Source organism: Rhinopithecus roxellana, chromosome 10 (assembly GCF_007565055.1).
Source record: "Rhinopithecus roxellana isolate Shanxi Qingling chromosome 10, ASM756505v1, whole genome shotgun sequence".
NCBI classification, from domain to species: domain Eukaryota; kingdom Metazoa; phylum Chordata; class Mammalia; order Primates; family Cercopithecidae; genus Rhinopithecus; species Rhinopithecus roxellana.
The window spans coordinates 73,862,874-73,882,640 of record NC_044558.1 but is presented as its reverse complement, the minus strand read 5'-3'; the positions used below and the strand labels follow the sequence as shown (position 1 = coordinate 73,882,640).

Sequence of the window (19,767 nt, the reverse complement as noted above, 5' to 3'; positions counted from 1 at the left end):
ATTTGTAATAGATTGAGACCTGTTGATAATATTGAAGCATACATACCCCCAATGATAATTAATAAAAAGAAACCACCACAGCAACATTTGATAATGTTGGTGGTTACTATCATGTCGAGTCCTTCTTCTGAAGATTGGTAATTAAAGAGAAAAATTAATCAATTATCATGTATTTTTATTAGAAACTATGGATCAAGATATTCAAATAGTTCCAGTTGATCAGAGAAATCTATTTAAAGAAAAATTCCAACTAATAAATGCTGAAAAAAGACACAATTGGAAAAATCACTGTTTTGAAACCCTGAATAAAATAGACAAAGAGCATAAATAAATGCTGAAAACATTGGGTGAAAGGTTGACTAGGACTTGGATGTTTGCCTGATGTCAAAGTATCACCCAACAGATTACTTGCTAATTGCAGAATCGAAAAATGCTTTATACTGGAGAGTTCTGGCTGTCACCACCTAAACCTAGTGATCAAACATAGCATCACTGATAGTGGGGACTTGATGTTATGTGTCTCCTTTTGTGATCCTAGAAATTATTCCTGCCCAAAATGATGAACCTGAAATGAATCAAGTTCTTATATCCCTTTCTAGATATTCTAAATTTAGCTCTTATCCATGATGTCAATTAACTTATTATTTTATCCTCTGGATGCTCTGCAAACTGAAAATGAATATGAGAGTTTAATTGCAATACAAGACCAACCTTTTCAATGTTATAAAATAGAATTAGAATTTCCGCTGGGAGAGATAGGGAATTTACATTTTTAATAGGCTCACCAGATGATTCTTACACACATTAATGTTGAAGAATTACTACATTCCATATTCTTAAGCAGAGAAGGTATTTGTGATGAAGAATATTGACCTGTTAATTGGGTAAAGAGGAAACAATTGCAATATTTTAGGTAGGAGGAAGGAAGACATGAATTTGGGTGGTGGAAGTAGCCATAGAAACATCATTCATAAATAATGAAGTTGAGTTTAACAATTTTTTCATATTACTTTTATCCTCCTCTTTCTCCTCCTTCTCTTCCTCCTCATCCTCCCTCTTTTTCAAAACAAAACAAAGCAAAGCAAAACAAAACAAAACAGGAACAACCAGAATATCGGGTGAATTGATTACACTGGCAGGAAGAATGACTCGGATGCCAGGCAGTGAGTCGGGATTTTGTATTGAGTAAATAGCTAAATAATCACAGAAGCTTATTCATTCAAATCAATTGCATTGATCAGAAACAAAGCTATTGAAATACTCAGACAAAAGGATAAATAATGGGGATGTCTAAGAATATTTAACAGTTGCCTTAATTTCCTAGAAACTTTGGAAATTAATGTAATTCTAGCTGCCTTTGTATGTTGACCAGGTTCAACAGAAAGGTCCGTGGAAGCCACCACCAGAGCAGGCAGTGGAAACACAGCTGGAACATCAGGTACTAGGGCCACTGGTCCTGGAAACACAGCAGGTAAGACAAAGCACATCTTGTTGTCAGAGCAATGGTCAAACACAAAGGTCTTATATGTAATTAGTGCAAGTCCAAGTGAGTTTTTAAAAAACAAGTTAATTATAAGAGAATGAGGAAAATTCTAGCAATAATAAGTTTAATAATGGACTTTTGTCAAAAAGCATTTGCAACAATCTATAGGCAGAACCTCGTTACTTTTCAAATTGGATACAATTGGAAGATCAGATACCGCAACCACTTTAGCCTCCCGTGAAGTCGCATTTTTAATATTATTTATATCTAAAGTTATGTTTAATTAGCAGAAGTGTGAGCTCTGATATCAAAATTTAATTTATCAAGAGATTATGAAGAATTTAGTACTTGTAAATAGATAAATGCAAATGTTACCGGAAAGTGCGGGAATCCTGATGAAGTACATTCTTAGAGAGGAGTGGAAAACAGTTCTGAGCTGGTAGGGTTGAAAAAATAGTAGTAGCAGGGCTTATTTAAATATGTAGTACACTCTGAAACGCAAGACAGAGTGGACTGCTTGAAAGAATGAGCCAGCAGCAGCTAGTGCTGGGGGACCGCTTTTATGAGAATCTTACCTGATTATTCATGAAGGGGCGTGAGGGGGGTGTTACGTGCATGCATGTTTCAAGATGTCTCTTTCGACGCCCATGCTCTGTTGTTGCACATGCTAGTACACACATTGCATGTCTCATTAGCATTTAAAATCTCCACCCAGGGATGTGCTTTTTACTATTATAATGAGCAAAAGTCTACTCCCGGACAATTTTTTGGAGGAGTGTGTGTGCTCGTCAGTAGGGAAAGTCCCTAACCTGATTATCTCCAGCTAGGGCCTGGTAAGTCCCCTTCAAGGCAAGAGGAGCTCAACCACAAGGCCAGAAGTAACCAGTGTAGCTGTTGTCTTTTTGCTGCCTGTCAACGGGTGGCACTGACTATGAGGTGACAGCATCTCCAGGACTTGTTTTCCCAGGGGGTTCCCTTGCCTGCTCGTTTCTGGCTATCTGCCTACCTTAACACAAACAATTGTATTTTGACGAGACAATATTTATTGAGAGCTTAGTAATGTGTTAGGTACCAGAAGATGCTCTTATACTTACAAAGCTTAGAATTTTTTAGAAGAAAGTAATATTTAAACACATGAAAAAAGCAAAAAGTTAAGGAATATAGCAATGGGTAAATGGTGCAGTTTGGAGAAGAATTTACTCTGGAATTATAACTTGTAGGTAATTCTAGAAAGAGGCACATTCAGTGTCAAAGGCAAATAAGGATTGTGATGGTGTAATAGTGCCTTATCAGATTAACATGTATACCCTTCCTGAGCAAGAAGTCCTAATATCACTAAACTGTGTAAATATTATGAGTATAATTATGCTGGAAGAGATTTCCAAGTTGTTTCAGGTCACAGTGATTGAATTAAAGTGAGTTTCTTTTTATTTTATTTTATTTTATTTTATTATACTTTAAGTTCTAGGGTACATGTGCATAACGTGCAGGTTTGTTACATATGTATACTTATGCCATGTTGGTGTGCTGCACCCATCAACTCGTCAGCACCCATCAACTTGTCAGCACCCATCAACTCATCATTTACATCAGGTATAACTCTTGTTTTCTCTGAAAGTCTCAGGCACACCTGTGGTATCACCTGGAGCAACTCCTGGAGCTCCAGGTACCAGCACCCCTGGGGAAGCAGGCATTGGGGCCACCAGTTTTGGAAAATCAGGCAAGTCTGGACATGACTCCTTAACAGTTCTCAATCCTACCTTCCTCAGCAGTGTGTGATGTGGACTATTGGTCAGGCTATAACTGACATTAAATGTCAGAACAAAGGGAAAGCATAGAGAAGATGCCATTAATCCACTATACTTTAGAAATCTCAGTTCTGTGCTATCAGCATGGAGTAGGGACCAGTACATTTGCAGCAGTGAGCCTGAACCATTGTTGTTGATAACCAGGGACCCTGACAGTATCTGCTGCTTCAACTACCAGTAGCCCTGTGAGTAAACACATCGATGCAGCCTCAGCCACAGCAGTGACAATCTCTGGAAGCAAACCAGGTAGGTAAAATGGGGGACCCAGCACTTGTCAAGGGGCAATATGGGATGTTCATGTAATACTGTTCCTCAGAATCAATGTCATGCTGTTAAGCAAGTAAATCACTTAACCTCTGCAACCTCTGTTTTCTTATCTGTAAAATGTGGGTCAAAGTGATCTACTTTGTGAGCTTGGGATGAGGAGCCAAAGAAATAATGAACAGTGTATGTCAAAGTACATTTTTTAAATGTGGAAAGGATCATTATTTTTATCGATACAGAAAACTGAAGATTTCTGTAATTTTTAGGTGGAAGTTAATTTAAGTGAGAATTGGTTATCTCATAGCTTAAGAAATTCTGTGCATGTGTCCTTTCCATTTCTGCCATTGCCACAGGTACACCTGGAACACCGGGTGGTACAACTAGTGGAGGTGAAATTATATCCGGGCGGTCCAGCAGTGGTACCACCACAGGCTCTTCAAATATACCAGGTGAGATTAGCAAAGCGCTAAAAGGTCACAAAAATGGGAGTCAATGTAGAAACTTGTTTATAAAAGCTTATTCAGTAGGGCATTCGTTCCGTTGAAAATCTTTCCTGCTTGAAACTTACAGCACTGTTATTTAAATATTCTGTGAATCCATTAAAGATGTTGCCATTGCATGCTTTGTTATTCAGTATTTATGCACTATGGGGGTATCAATTAGTGCATTACCTCAAATCACAGATAATAAAAATGATCTGATAGTTTAGATATTTTCCATTATTAAACTAAACTAGTGCAGCATTTTAAATCTGACGTTGTCCCATGGCCAATTTAGAAATCACTGGAATGTTACTTGATAAAACCATAATGGAGTTAAATTAGAAAAAAAAAAGCAATAGTGACCCTCTAACACTATCTCATGGTTGGTCCATAACTGTTGTTTTTGAGTTAAGGGCTTCTTAGGGTGTATTTGCTCATTTAGTTATAATTTCATTGTCTAAGTTCTGCATTTTTCCATACAAAATAAATTATACAACAAGATAACATAATTCAATATAGGCTAAAAGTAATAAATAATTACAAAATAATATGCTAGTTATTTTTGCAAATCATTAATTGATTATATGATTTTCCCATAATACAAATATTTAAGAGTTCAATAAATTCTTCTCTGCCACGAATAATATAATATGCTGTTGGGCATTAAAAGGTTATCTTAGATTAGCAGATTATTCAAATTTCAAACTAGAATTCTTTTTTTGCAATCTTTTGCAAAACCCCACTGTCTTTAGTATTAGAAATTATTGTGGTTTAAAGTATTAGCATATTTTCCCATATGTTCTTTATTGAACAGAGATCTAGAACCTTAATGAACAGCTTTCCCCATTTCTAAGAACAATTTAATAAGTAACACTGCCTTCTGAATTGTTTAAAAATTCAGAAATCAGTTTTCTTCCTAAAACCTCTACACATGGGTTTTTAAAAAGTCTTCTTTTCTAGAATTTGCAAGTTGGGCATGTCTATAACTCATTTGTTCAAAGCTGACTTGTTGAAGAAATATGTAAGCTATGCAGTGGGTGTTGCAGATCCCTTGCTAAACAATGTTTGTGTCTCATAAGACTTAACTTGTTTCAAATGACTAAAGAGATACATTACCAATCAATTTATTTATGTATATTTAAATACTTCTCAGAAAATAAGCCAAAAAATGCCTGAAAAATGTAATTAGTAGGATAAAATATTAGTAGATAAAGCCATTCTTATATCTTAGTTTCTACTGGATATATTTAATACAATATTATTTATGATGTAAACATATGAAGCAGTCATTAACCATTATATAATATAATGTATAAGTTATCTTAATCTGTTTTAACAAAGGTAAAAACGATCATCAGAAAACAACTATATACAGAATAAAATGGACAAATGTTTTCACATATATTGACTTACTTAAATCTTACAGACACCCTATGCAGTCAATAATATATTAGTAATTATTTATATTTTATCTAGGAAAACTCCATGTGTTTACCCCAAAGTCACAGGATGAGTATGTTGTTAGGCCAAGTCAGGGCCTGGATTGTTGATTCTTCATCCAATCATTATCTTTTACTAGACAGACCACCAACATGGTAGATTTCGGTTAAAACTAGAGGAAGATCTTGTCACATTGCCTATCTTTGTTTACAGTTGTGTTCCTAGTGCCTAGCTCAGTTCCTGTTTGGCTACTTGATAACTATCTGGTGGATATCTGGTAAATAATTCAATAAGTGAATAGTAATTCTCAGTCTGGTAAAGGATGGAGAGGTATTATTCTCATCAATGAGGTAAAATAACAGGTCGTATGGAAGGGAACCTTCTGGAAGGATTGGAGCCATCAAGGGGTAGTGAACTCTTTTCTGCTCTACCCAAGTAGTGGAGTTTTGCTGGAAACAAAATACACACACAGACACACCGCTGTGCAGATCCATGTCTCCACAGATCCAAGGTTTCCATCTTTATCTGGTTCCTTAGTGGTATTCTTGATATATTAGGATCTTCAGAACCAGAGCCTTCTGGGTGATACTGGATTTCCCTTTATGTGCACACCTGTTCTCTGAGTCTTCCCCATATTAGAAAATGTTACCATCACTGACTGAATTCACTCAGGTAAAAATATTATAGTCATCCTTGATGGTTCTCTTCTTTTTTGTACCTCCCATATCTAAACAAGGCCTGTTAATGCTACTTCCAATACATATCCTGACCCTATCCACTATTCTCAGTCTCCTTTATCACAATTTTAACCCAAGCCACTCATAAATTGTCTGAACTTCTGAAATTGCCTCATAATTGTTCTTCTTAATTCTATAATGCACCCCGTGCCATATATTTTCTACAAAGTGTAAAGAGGGATTTTTAAATGTATATCAATTCTATGCTATTTCTCCCCTGTTTAAAATTATAGCCCCTTGCATTTAGAAAAATCTTCAATCTTCCTCCCTGATTCATAACATTTCACTTGCTCCTACATATCTGACCTTAACTTATAATATTCCCCACCTCAGCTCCCATTATCCAGCTATACTCAACTTCTAGCTCTGCTTTTCTAGCAAGCATAGCTCCATTAGACTTATGACCTTTGTACTGGCTGTTGCCTCTGCCTGGAACACCATTCTCCTAGAGCTTCACTAGCAGGTTGCTTCTTGTTATCAGACTTCAAAATAAAGACCATCTTCTCAGAGAAGCCTTTACTAACCAGACAGTCTAAAATAGAATATTCCATTTGCTTAGTATCAATTCACTTTATATTAATGCTCTGAAGCTTTTCTTGTTTGTGAATTTGGTTATTGGTTGGCTACTTATTTTATTCATGTCTACCTCTCTCTTCCCACTAGAATGTCCCATGGAGCAGAGAACCATTTATCTGCATCCCCTTAGAACAGCAACTTAATCTTGCTTTAGTTTCTATTTTATAAAAAAGTAATATTATGTATCTCGTAGAATTACTCAAATGGTAAAGTGAGGTGATACTTATAAGTTGCTGACAACTTCTTTGACACACAATAGATATTGGATAAATGATTTTTATGAAAATAAACAAACAGAAAGAAGTTATGCTAGAGCTAGCACAGTGAAGATCACTGTGGTGCCAGGTACTCAGGAAGATTACTTGAGCCCAGGAGGTTGTGATCAGCCTGGGCAACAAAGTGAGACTCTTTTTGTACCCTAGAACTTAAAGTATAATAAAAAATAAATAAAATAAAATAAAATAAAGAAAAGAAAGAAAATAATGGCAAACTGTGTTATACCAGGATTTTGCTATATGTAATAATAACAATCAGAAAATATTTGACCTACTGAATTTCTAAATTTATGTATTAGTAAAATTGTGTGCAAGTGAAAAAAAAAGTTACTTTGTAGCAAAAAGAAAAGTATGACATAATATGGTGGTTATGGAGATGAAGAGGTATAAAAGCTGTATTAGAGAAACAAAGCCACATGAGTCTTAAAGGTTAACCAAGGACCAAGACAGCTATTAACATCATTCTATTTTTACTATGTGTTTGTGACAGGGGCAACTGGATCATCAACTGGGGAGACAGAGACAACTAGACCATCAGCTAAAGTAACAGGGAATTATGGACAATCATCTGAAATACCAGGGACAACTAAATCATCATCTGATGTTTCAGGGACATTGGAGCCATCAGATATAACATCTGGACCATCAGTTGCAGTGACAAGGACTTCTGAACAATCGTCAGGAGTCACAGAGACATCTGAACTATCACTTGGAGTATCAGGGACAACTGGGCCATTAGCTGAAATATCAGGGACAACCAGACCATTAGTTTCAGGATTAAGGACAACTGTATCATTAGCTGGAGGATCAGGGACAACTGGACCTTCATCAAGAGAATCAGTGACAACTAGACCATTAGCTGAAGGTTCAGGGACAAGTGGACAATCGGTTACAGGATCAAGAACACCTGGATCATCAGCTACAGAACTAGGTACAACTGTGTCTTTTACTGGAGGATTAGGTACAAGTAGATCATCTGCTAGAGAAATAGGGACAACTAGACCATCAACTGATGGGTCAGGAGCAACTGGACCATCTGTTGTGAGATCAGAGACAACTAGATTATCAGCTGGAGTGACAAGAGCAACTGAAACATCACCTGGAGTGACAGGAACAAGTACACGATCAGTTGAAGACTCCAGAACAACTGGACCATCTGTTCTAGTGACAGGAACAACTGGACAATCAGGCCAAGGATCAGGGACAACTGGAAAATCTATTATAGAATCAGGACCATCTCTTGTAGGATCAGGGACAAATGGACCAACATCTGCAGGATTAGGAACAACTGCACCATCAGCCAGAAGATCAGGTACCACAAGACCATCAGTTGGAGGAACTGGGACAACTGGACAATCAGGTGCAGAATCAGGAACAACTGAACCATCAGCTAGAGTGACAGATGTAACTGGAACATCAGCTGAAGTATCAGGAAGAATTGAACCATCAGCTACAGGATCAGGTACAAGTAGACCACTAGGTGAAACAGCAGGTACAACTGTACCATCAGTGGAAGGATCAGAGGCAACTGGACCATCTGTCATTAGATCAGAAACAACTAGACTATCAGTTATAGGATCAGGGACAACTGGAACTTCAACTGGAGGTTCAGGTGCAACAAGATCATCGGGTGGAGTAATGGGGACAACTGGACAATCAACTGCAAGATCAGAAACAACTGGACCACTTTTTGGATTGACAGGAACATTTGGACAATCCTCTACAGTGACTGGGACATCTTCAAATTCAGCTGGAGCAACAACATCTGAAAAATCACCTGGAGTGGCAATGACAACAGGACTATTGGTTGAAGGGTCAGCTACAACTCGACCACCTCTTTTAGAATCAGAGACCACTGAATCATCAGCTGGAGTGACAATGACATCTGGACAATCAGCCAGAGTGACTGGGGCAACTGAACCATCAGCTGGAGAGACAGGAACAACTGGACCATCAACTGAAGGATCAATTGCAACTGTACCATTTATTATTGGATCAGAAACAACTAGACCATTATATATAGGATCAGGGACAACTGGAACTTTATCTGGAGGTTCAAGTACAACAAGAACATCAGATGGAGCAACAGGGACAACCAGAAAATCAACTGCAAGATCAGAAACAACTGGACCCCTTTCTGGATTGACAGGAACATATGGGCAATTGGCTGGAGTGACTGGGACATCTTCAAAATCAGCTGGAGTAACAGTGACATCTGAAAAATCAGCTGGAGTTGCAGTGACAACAGGATCATTTGTTGAAGGATCAGTCACAACTGGACCACCTCTTTTAGAATCAGAGACAACTAGACCATCAGGTAGAGTGACAGTGACATCTGGACAATCAGCCAGAGTGACTGAAACAGTTGGAGCATCAGCTGGAGTGATAGGAACAACTGGACCATCAACTGAAGGATCAGGGGCAACTGGACCATCCGTTGTGGGATCAGGAACAGCTAGATCATTAGCTGGTGAATTAGGTACAACTGAATCATCAGCTGGAGTGACAGGGATAAGGCCATCATCAGGAGGATCAGGGACAACTGAGTCATCATCAAGAGAATCAGCAACAACTGGACCATCAGATGAAGGATCAGGAACAACTGGACTATCACCTGAAGTGACAGTGACATCTGGACAATCAGCTAGAAAGACTGGGACAACTGGAACACCAGCTGGAGTTACAGAAACAACAAGACCATCTGTTGTCAAATCAGGGACAACTGGACCATCTGTTACAGGAACAAGGAGAACTGTAACTTCATCTGGAGAATCAGGTACAACAAGATCATCAGGTGGAGAAACAGAGACAACTGGCCAATCAGCTGTAAAATCAGGGACAGCAGAATCATTTACTGGGTTGACAAGAACATCTGGGCAATCAGCTGGAATGACTGGGACATCTGCACAATCAGCTGGAGTGTCACTAACAGGTCATTTTGTTGAAGGATTAGTGACAACTGGATCATCTACTGTAAGATTAGAGACAACTAGACCTTCAGCTGTAGGATCAGGAACAACTGGACCTCCTGTTGTAAAAGCACAGACAGTTGGACCATCAGCTGGAGTAACAGTGACATCTGGACAATCAGCTAGAATGACTGGGGCAACTGGACCATCAGTAGGAGTGACAGGAACAGCTGGACAAACAAGTAAAGGATTAGGGACAATTAGACCATCTGTTGTAGGATTAGAGACTACTGAACCATTACGGGAAGGATCAGGGACAACTGGACCACCTATTGTAGGAGAGACAACTGTACCATCAGCTAGAGTGACAGTTACATCTGGATACTCAGATAGAGTGACTGGGGCAACTGAACCATTGGCTGGAGTAACAGGAACCACTAAACAATCTGTTGTAGGATCAGTGACAACTGGACCATCAGTTACAGGAGTAGAGACAACTGTAAAAACTTCATCTGGAGGATTAAGTACAACCACATCATCAGTGGGAGGAACAGGGACCACTGGACAATCACCTGAAAGATCAGGGGCAACAGGACCATTTACTGGATTGACAAGGACATCTGCACAATCACCTGGGGTAACAATGACATCTGTCCAATCAGCTGGAGTGCTAGTAACAACAGAACTAAATGTTGATGGCTCAGGGACAACTGGAAAATCTCTTATAGGATCAGGAACAACTGGATTATCAGCTGAAGCTATAGGGACAACTGGACCATCAACTGAAGGATTAGAGAAAACTGGACCATCTATTACTGGATCAGGAACAACCATACCATTAGTTACAGAATCATGGACAACTAGAACTTCATCTGGAGGACAGGGTACAACGAGTCCATTAGTTAGAGGAATAGAGACAACTGGACAATCAGTTTCAGGATCAGTGACAATAGGGCCAGTTACAGGATTGACAGAAAACTCTGGTCCATCAGCTGGAATGACAGTGACACCTAGACAATCACCTACAGTGACTCAGACAACTGGGTCTTCAGCTGCAATATCAGGAACCACTGTACAATCTCTTACAGTATCAGGGACAGTTAGACCATCATCTGGACAAACAGAAAAAACTGGATCATCAGTTGAAAAATCAGGGACAACTGAACCATCAGCTGTAAGGTCAGGGACTACTGGACCAACAGCTGGAGTGAAACATACAAATGGGCCATCATCAGGTGGAGTGACAGGGATAACTGGATCATCACCTGGAATGACAGGGATAACTGGATCATCTGCAAGATCAGGGACAAGTATCCCATCTGCTGGAAAAACAGGAACAACTAGAACATCAGTTGAAGAATCAAGGACAACTGGACCATCAGCTGGAATAACAGGTACAAATGGACTATCAGCTGGAGTGACAGGGACAACTGGATCATCAGCTGGAGTGACAGGGAAAACTGGACCATCAGCTGGCATGACAGGGACAACTGGACTGTCAGCTGGGGTGACAAGGATAACTGAATTATCAGCAGAAGTGACGGGGACAACTGGACTATCACGTGAGGTGACAGGGAAAACTGGATCATCAGCAGGAGGGACAGGAACAACTGGACCATCAGCAGAAGTGACAGGAAAAACTGGACTATCAGCTGGAGTGATGGGGACAACTAGTCCATCAACTGAAGTGACAGGGCTACCTGTAGTATCAACTGGGGTGACGGGGACAATTGGATCACCAGCTGGAGTGACAGGGACAACTGCAGTATCAGCTGGAGTAACAGGGACAACTGGACTATCAGCTGAAGTGACAGAGATAACTGGACTATCAGCTGGGGTGACAGGGACAACTGGACTATCTGCTGGTGTGACAGAGACAATTGGACTATCAACTGGGATGACAGGGACAATTGGATCCTCAGCTGGAGTGGCAGGGACAAGAAGACTATCAGCTGAAGTGACAGGGACAACTGGACAGTCACCTGGGGTGACAGGGACAACTGGACAGTCAGTTGAAGTGACAGGGACAACTGGACAATCTGTTGGGGTGACAGGGACAGCTAGATCATCAGCTGGAGTGACAGGGATAATTGGACTATCAGCTGGACTGACAGGGACAAGTGGACTATCAGCTGGGGTCACAGGGACAACTAGACAGTCAGATGGTGTGACAGGGTCAACTGGACAGTCAGCTGAAGTGACAGGGACAACTGAACAATCTGTTGGAGTGACAGGGACAACTAGATCATCAACTGGAGCGACAGGGATAACTGGACTATCAGCTGGAGTGACAGGGACAAGTGGACTATCAGCTGGGGTGACAAGGATAACTGGACTATCAGCTGAGGTGATGGAGACAACTGGACAGTCAGATGAAGTGACAGGGACAACTGGACAATCTGTTGGAGTGACAGGGACAACTAGATCATCAGCTGGAGTGACAGGGGCAACTGGACTATCAGCTGAAGCGACAGGGACAACTGAACAATCTGTTGGAGTGACAGGGACAACTAGATCATCAACTGGAGTGACAGGGACAACTGGACTATCGGCTGAAGTGACAGGAACAACTGGACCATCAGCTGAGGTTACAGGGACAACTGGACTATCAGCTAGAGTGACAGGGACGACTGGACAATCTGTTGGAGTGACAGGGACAACTAGATCATCAATTGGAGTGACAGGGATAACTGGACTATCAACTGGAGTGACAGGGGCAAGTGGACTACCAGCTGGGGTGACAGGGATAACTGGACTATCAGCTGGGGTAACGGGGACAACTGCAGTGACAGGGACAATTGGATCACCAGTTGGAGTGACAGGGACAACTGGACTATCAGCTGAAGCAACAGGGACAACCAGACCATCAGCTGAGGTGACAGGGACAACCAGAGTATCAGCTGGGGTGACAGAGATAACTGGACTATCAGCTGGGGTGACAGGGACAACTGAATCATTAGCTGGGGTGACAGAGATAACTGGATCATCAACTGGGGTGACAGGGAAAACTGGATTAGCTGGAGTGACAGGGACAACTACAGTATCAGCTGGAGTAACAGGGACAACTGGACTATCAGCTGAAACGACAGGGATAACTGGACTATCAGCTGGGGTGACAGAGACAACTGGACTATCTGCTGGGGTGACAGAGACAATTGGACTATCAACTGGGGTAAGAGAGACAATTGGATCATCAACTGGAGTGACAGGGACAACTGGACAGTCACCTGGTGTGACAGGATCAACTGGACAGGCATCTGAAGTGACAGGGACAACTGGACAATCTATTGGAGTCACAGGGACAGCTAGATCATCAGCTGGAGTGACAGGGATAACTGGACTATCAGCTGGACTGACAGGGACAAGTGGACTATCAGCTGGGGTGACAGGGATAACTGGACTATCAGCTGAAGTGGCAGGGACAACTGGACTGTCAACTGGGGTAACAATGACAACTGGACAGTCAGCTGAAGTGACAGGGACAATAGGACAATATGTTGGAGTAACAGGGACAGCTAGATCATCAGCTGGAGTGACAGGGATAACTGAACTATCAGCTGGAGTGACAGGGATAACTGGACTATCAGCTGGAGTGACAGGGACAAGTGGACTATCAGTGGGGGTGACAGGGATAACTGAATTATCAGCAGAAGGGACAGGGACAACTGAACTGTCATCTGAGGAGACAGGGAAAACTGGATCATCAGCCGGAGTGACAGGAACAACTGGACCATCAGCAGAAGTGACAGGAGAAACTGGACTATCAGTTGGAGTGACGGGGACAACTGGCCCATCAGCTGAAGCGACAGGGCTACCTGTAGTATCAGCTGGGGTGACGGGGACAATTGGATCACCAGCTGGAGTGACAGGGACAACTCGGCTATCAACTGTGGTGACAGGGATAACTGGACTATCAACTGAGGTGACAGGGACAACTGGACTATCTGCTGGGCTGACAGAGAAAATTGGACTATCAACTGGGGTGACAGGCGCAATTGTATCATCAGCTGGAGTGACAGGGACAACAAGACTGTCAGCTGGAATGACAGGGACAACTGGACAGTCAGCTGGTGTGACAGGGTCAACTGGACTATCAGCTGGGGTGACAGGGACAACTGGACACTCAGTTGAAGTGACAGGGACAACTGGACAATTGGTTGGCATGACAGGGACAGCTAGATCATCAGCTGGAGTGACAGGGAAAACTGGACTATCAGCTGGAGTGACAGGGACAAGTGGACTACCAGCTGTGGTGACAGGGATAACTGGACTATCAGCTGAGGTGACAGGGACAACTGGATTATCAACTGGGGTGGCAGGGACAACTAGACAGTCAGTTGGTGTGACAGGGTCAACTAGACTATCAGCTGAGGTGACAGGGACAACTGGACAGTCAGCTGAAGTGACAGGGACAACTGGACAATCTGTTGGAGTGACAGAGACAACTAGATCATCAACTGGAGTGACAGGGATAATTGGACTATCAGCTAGAGTGACAGGGACAAGTGGACTATCAGCTGTAGTGACAGGGAAAACTGGACCATCAGCTGGGGTGGCGGGGACAACCGGACAGTCAGCTGAAGTGACAAGGACAACTGAACAATCAGCTGCAGTGACAGGGACAATTGGATCACCAGTTGGAGTGACAGGGACAACTGGACTATCAGCTGAAGCAACAGGGACAACCAGACCATCAACTGAGGTGACAGGGACAACTGAACTATCAGCTGGGGTGACAGGGATAACTGGACTATCAGCTGGAGTGACAGGGACAACTGGACCATCAGCTGAAGAGACAAGGGCAACTGGCCCATCAGCAGAAGTGACAAGGACAACTGGACCATCGGCTGGAGTGACAGGGATAACTGTACTATCAGCAGAAGTGATACGGACAACTGGACTATCAACTGAGGTGACAGGGAAAACTGGATCATCAGCAGGAGTGACAGGAATAACTGGACCATCAACAGAAGTGACAGGGAAAACTGGGCTATCAGCTGGAGTGATGGGGACAACTGGACCATCAGTTGAAGTGACAGGGACAACTGGATCATCAGCTGGAGTGACAGGGACAACTGGGCCATCAGCTGGAGTGACAGGGACAAGTGAACTATCAGCTGCAGTGGCAGGGACAACTGGCCCATCAGCTAAAGCAACAGGGCTACCTGTAGTATCAGCTGGGGTGACAGGGACAATTGGATCACCAGCTGGAGTGACAGGGACAACTCGGCTATCAGCTGTGGTGACAGGGATAACTGGACTATCAAATGAGGTGACAGGGACAACTGGACTCTCAGCTGGGGTGACAGGGATAACTGAACCATCAGCTGGAGTGACAGGGATAACTATAGTATCAGCTGGAGTAACAGGGACAACTGGACTATCTGCTGGGGTATCAGGGATAACTGGACTATCAGCTGGGGTGACAGGGACAACTGAACAATCAGCTGAAGTGTCAGGGACAACTGGACAATCTGTTGGAGTGACAGGGACAACTAGATCATCAACTGGAGTGACAGGGACAAGTGGACTACCAGCTGGGGTGACAGGGACAACGGAACAGTCAGCTGAAGTGGCAGGGACAACTGGACAATCTGTTGGAGTGACAGGGAAAACTAGATCATCAATTGGAGTGACAGGGACAAGTGGACTATCAGCTGGGGTGACAGGGATAATTGGACTACCAGCTGGGATTACAGGGACAACTGGGCAGTCAGCTGAAGTGACAGGGACAACTGGACAATCTGTTGGAGTGACAGGGGCAACTAGATCATCAGTTGGAGTGACAGGGACAATTGTATCACCAGCTGGAGTGACAGGGGCAACTGTTTCATCTGCAAGATTAGGGACAAGTATACCATTAACTGGAAAAACAGTAACAACTAGAACATCAATTGAAGAATCAACGACAACTGGACCATCAGCTGGAATAACAGGTACAAATGGACTATCAGCTGAAGTGACAGGGACAAATGAAATACCAGCTGGGGTGACAGGAACAACTGGACAATCAGCTGAAGTGACAGGGACAGCTGGACAATCTGTTGGAGTGACAGGGGCAACTAGATCATCAGCTGGAGTGGCAGGGACAATTGGATCATCAGCTGGAGTGACAGGGACAATTGGATCACCAGCTGGAGTGACAGGGACAACTCGGCTATCAGCTGTGGTGACAGGGATAACTGGACTATCAGCTGAGGTGACAGAGATAACTGGACTATCAACTGGGATGACAGGTATAACTGGACCATCAGCTGGAGTGACAGGGACAACTACAGTATCAGCTGGAGTAACAGGGACAACTGGACTATCAACTGAAGTGACAGGGATAACTGGACTATCAGCTGGGGTGACAGGGACAACTGGACTATCTGCTGGGGTGAGAGAGATGATTGGTCTATCAACTGGGGTGACAGGGACAATTGGATCATCAACTGGAGTGGCAGAGACAACAAGACTATCAGCTGGAGGGACAGGGACAACTGGACAGTCAGCTGAAGTGACAGGGACAACTGGACAATCTGTTGAAGTGACAGGGACAGCTAGATCATCAGCTGGAGTGACAGGGATAACTGGATTATCAGCTGGACTGACAGGGACAAGTGGACTATCAGCTGGGGTGACAGGGATAACTGGACTATCAGCTGGGGTGACAGAGATAACTGAACCATCAGCTGGAGTGACAGGGACAACTACAGTATCAGCTGGAGTAACAGGGACAACTGGACTATCAGATGAAGTGACAGGGATAACTGGGCTATCAGCTGGGATGACAGGGACAACTGGACTATCTGCTGGGGTGACAGAGACAATTGGACTATCATCTGGGGTGACAAGGACAATTGGATCATCAGCTGTAGTGGCAGGGACAACAAGACTACCAGCTGGAGTGACAGGGACAACTGGACCATCAGCTGGTGTAATGGGGTCAACTGGACTATCAGTTGGGGTGACAGGGACAACTGGACAGTCAGCTGAAGTGACAGGGACAACTGGACAATCTGTTGGAGTGATGGGGACAACTGGACTATCAGTTGGGGTGATAGGGACTACCAGATCATTAGCTGGGGTGACAGGGACAACTGGATCATCTGCAAAATCTGGGACAAGTATACCATCATCTGGAAAAACAGGAACAACCAGAACATCAGTTGAAGAATCAAGGACAACTAGACCATCAGCTGGAATAACAGGTACAAATGGACTATCAGCTGAAGTGACAGGGTCAACTGGACCATCAGCTGAAGTGACAGGGTCAACTGGACCATCAGCTGGAGTGACAGGGACAACTGGACCATCAGCTGGAGTGACAGGGACAACTGGACCATCAGCTGGAGTGACAGGGACAACTGGACCATCAGATGGAGTGACAGGAATAACTGCACTATCAGCTGGAGTGACAGGGACAAGTGGACTATCAGCTGGAGTGACAGGGAAAACAGGGCTATCAGCTGGAGTAACAGGGACAACTGGGCCGTCAGCTGAAGCAGCAGGGAAAACTGGACTATCGGCTGGAGTGACAGGGATCACTGGACCATTTGCTGAAGTGACAGGGACAACTGGACTATCAGCTGGGGTGACAGGGACAACTGGTTCATCAGCCAGGGTGACAGGGACAACTGGATTATCTGCAAAATCTGGGACAAGTCTACCATCATCTGGAAAAACAGGGACAACCAGAACATCAGTTGAAGAATCAAGGACAAGTAGACCATCAGCTGGAATAAGTACAAATGGACTATCAGCTGAAGTGACAGGGTCAACTGGACCATCAGTTGGAGTGACCGCGACAACTGGACTATCAGCTGGAGTGACAGGGACAACTGGACCATCAGCTGGAGTGATGGGGACAACTGGACCATCAGCTGGAGTGACGGGGACCACTGGACCATCAGCTGGAGTGACGGGGACCACTGGACCATCAGCTGGAGTGACGGGGACTACCAGATCATTAGCTGGGGTGACAGGGACAACTGGATCATCTGCAAAATCTGGGACAAGTATACCATCATCTGGAAAAACAGGAACAACCAGAACATCAGTTGAAGAATCAAGGACAAGTAGACCATCAGCTGGAATAACAGGTGCAAATGGACTATCAGCTGAAGTGACAGGGTCAACTGGACCATCAGCTGGAGTGACAGGGACAACTGGACTATCAGCTGGAATGACGGGGACAACTGGACCATCAGCTGGAGTGACGGGGACAACTGGACTATCAGCTGGAGTGACGGGGACCACTGGACCATCAGCTGGAGTGACGGGGACAACTGGACTATCAGCTGGGGTGACAGGGACTACCAGATCATTAGCTGGGGTGACAGGGACAACTGGATCATCTGCAAAATCTGGGACAAGTATACTATCATCTGGAAAAACAGGAACAACCAGAACATCAGTTGAAGAATCAAGGACAAGTAGACCATCAGCTGGAATAACAGGTGCAAATGGACTATCAGCTGAAGTGACAGGGTCAACTGGACCATCAGCTGGAGTGACAGGGACAACTGGACCATCAGCTGGAGTGACGGGGACAACTGGACCATCAGCTGGAGTGACGGGGACCACTGGACCATCAGCTGGAGTGACGGGGACAACTGGGCTACCAGCTGGGGTGACAGGGACTACCAGATCATTAGCTGGGGTGACAGGGACTATTGGATCATCTGCAAAATCTGGGACAAGTATACCATCGTCTGGAAAAACAGGAACAACCAGAACATCAGTTGAAGAATCAAGGACAAGTAGACCATCAGCTGGAATAACAGGTGCAAATGGACTATCAGCTGAAGTGACAGGGTCAACTGGACCATCAGCTGGAGTGACAGTGACAACTGGACTATCAGCTGGAGTGACAGGGACAACTGGACTATCAGCTGAAGTGACAGGGTCAACTGGACCATCAGCTGGAGTGACAGGGACCACTGGACCATCAGCTGGAGTGACGGGGACAACTGGAATATCAGCTGGGGTGACACGGACTACCAGATCATTAGCTGGGGTGACAGGGACAACTGGATCATCTGCAAAATCTGGGACAAGTATACTATCATCTGGAAAAACAGGAACAACCAGAACATCAGTTGAAGAATCAAGGACAACTAGACCATCAGCTGGAATAACAGGTACAAATGGACTATCAGGGCAAGTGACAGGGACAACTAGACCATCAGTTGGCGCAACCACTGTAACAGGAAGAACAGGAGAGCCAGGAAGTGAGGTTACAGTCCCTGAAGGCAAGTCTAGTTAGCTAAAGATAGGTCATTTAATGTGAACAACGTAATTTTTGGTCTTCCAGACTTGAATCTGTGTAAATTTATCACAATTAAATATGTTATTCAGAACTCAAATTGGTGAACAATGAGGGGGCTTTCCAGAATATTAGACTTTTTGGGTTTATGTTTTCATGGGGGACTACTGTAGGTGTTGGCAAGGGATGCACAGCTGGAGCACCAGACTCTGGGGCCACTACAGTTGGGAACCCAGCAGGCATGGCTCACCTGGGTACTCTGTTGTGGTTCAACATAAGCCTGGCTGAGACCTCCAATTATGATTGTAAGATGAATCAATTGTGATTTAACCAAGGACCTAAATTGGGGAGAAATGATTCAGAGATGACCTAGATTTATCAATGTCTAAATTCGAATTTTACATAAGGGGCAGTAAGTTCATTATATTTACTAAGATGAACCATGTAAAGCTGATAATCAAGTATTGCTTTAACCAGGCAAAACTGAAGAGCCATATGTAACCAGCCCTGGAGCAGATGAAAGCAGGACCAGATTAACCACAC

At 43.5% G+C, this 19,767-nt stretch overlaps 1 protein-coding gene across 1 annotated transcript in view; it reads left to right on the top strand.

Annotated features, from left to right (window-relative positions):
• MUC19 (mucin 19, oligomeric) overlaps nt 1-19,767 on the top strand; it is a 207,261-nt gene that overhangs the window by 93,865 nt on the left and 93,629 nt on the right. Inside the window, 5 exon segments of the mRNA XM_030939700.1 lie at nt 1,373-1,471; nt 3,102-3,203; nt 3,436-3,537; nt 3,909-4,004; nt 7,556-19,099. Of these exon segments, the coding sequence (XP_030795560.1) occupies nt 1,373-1,471; nt 3,102-3,203; nt 3,436-3,537; nt 3,909-4,004; nt 7,556-19,099 (11,943 nt within the window).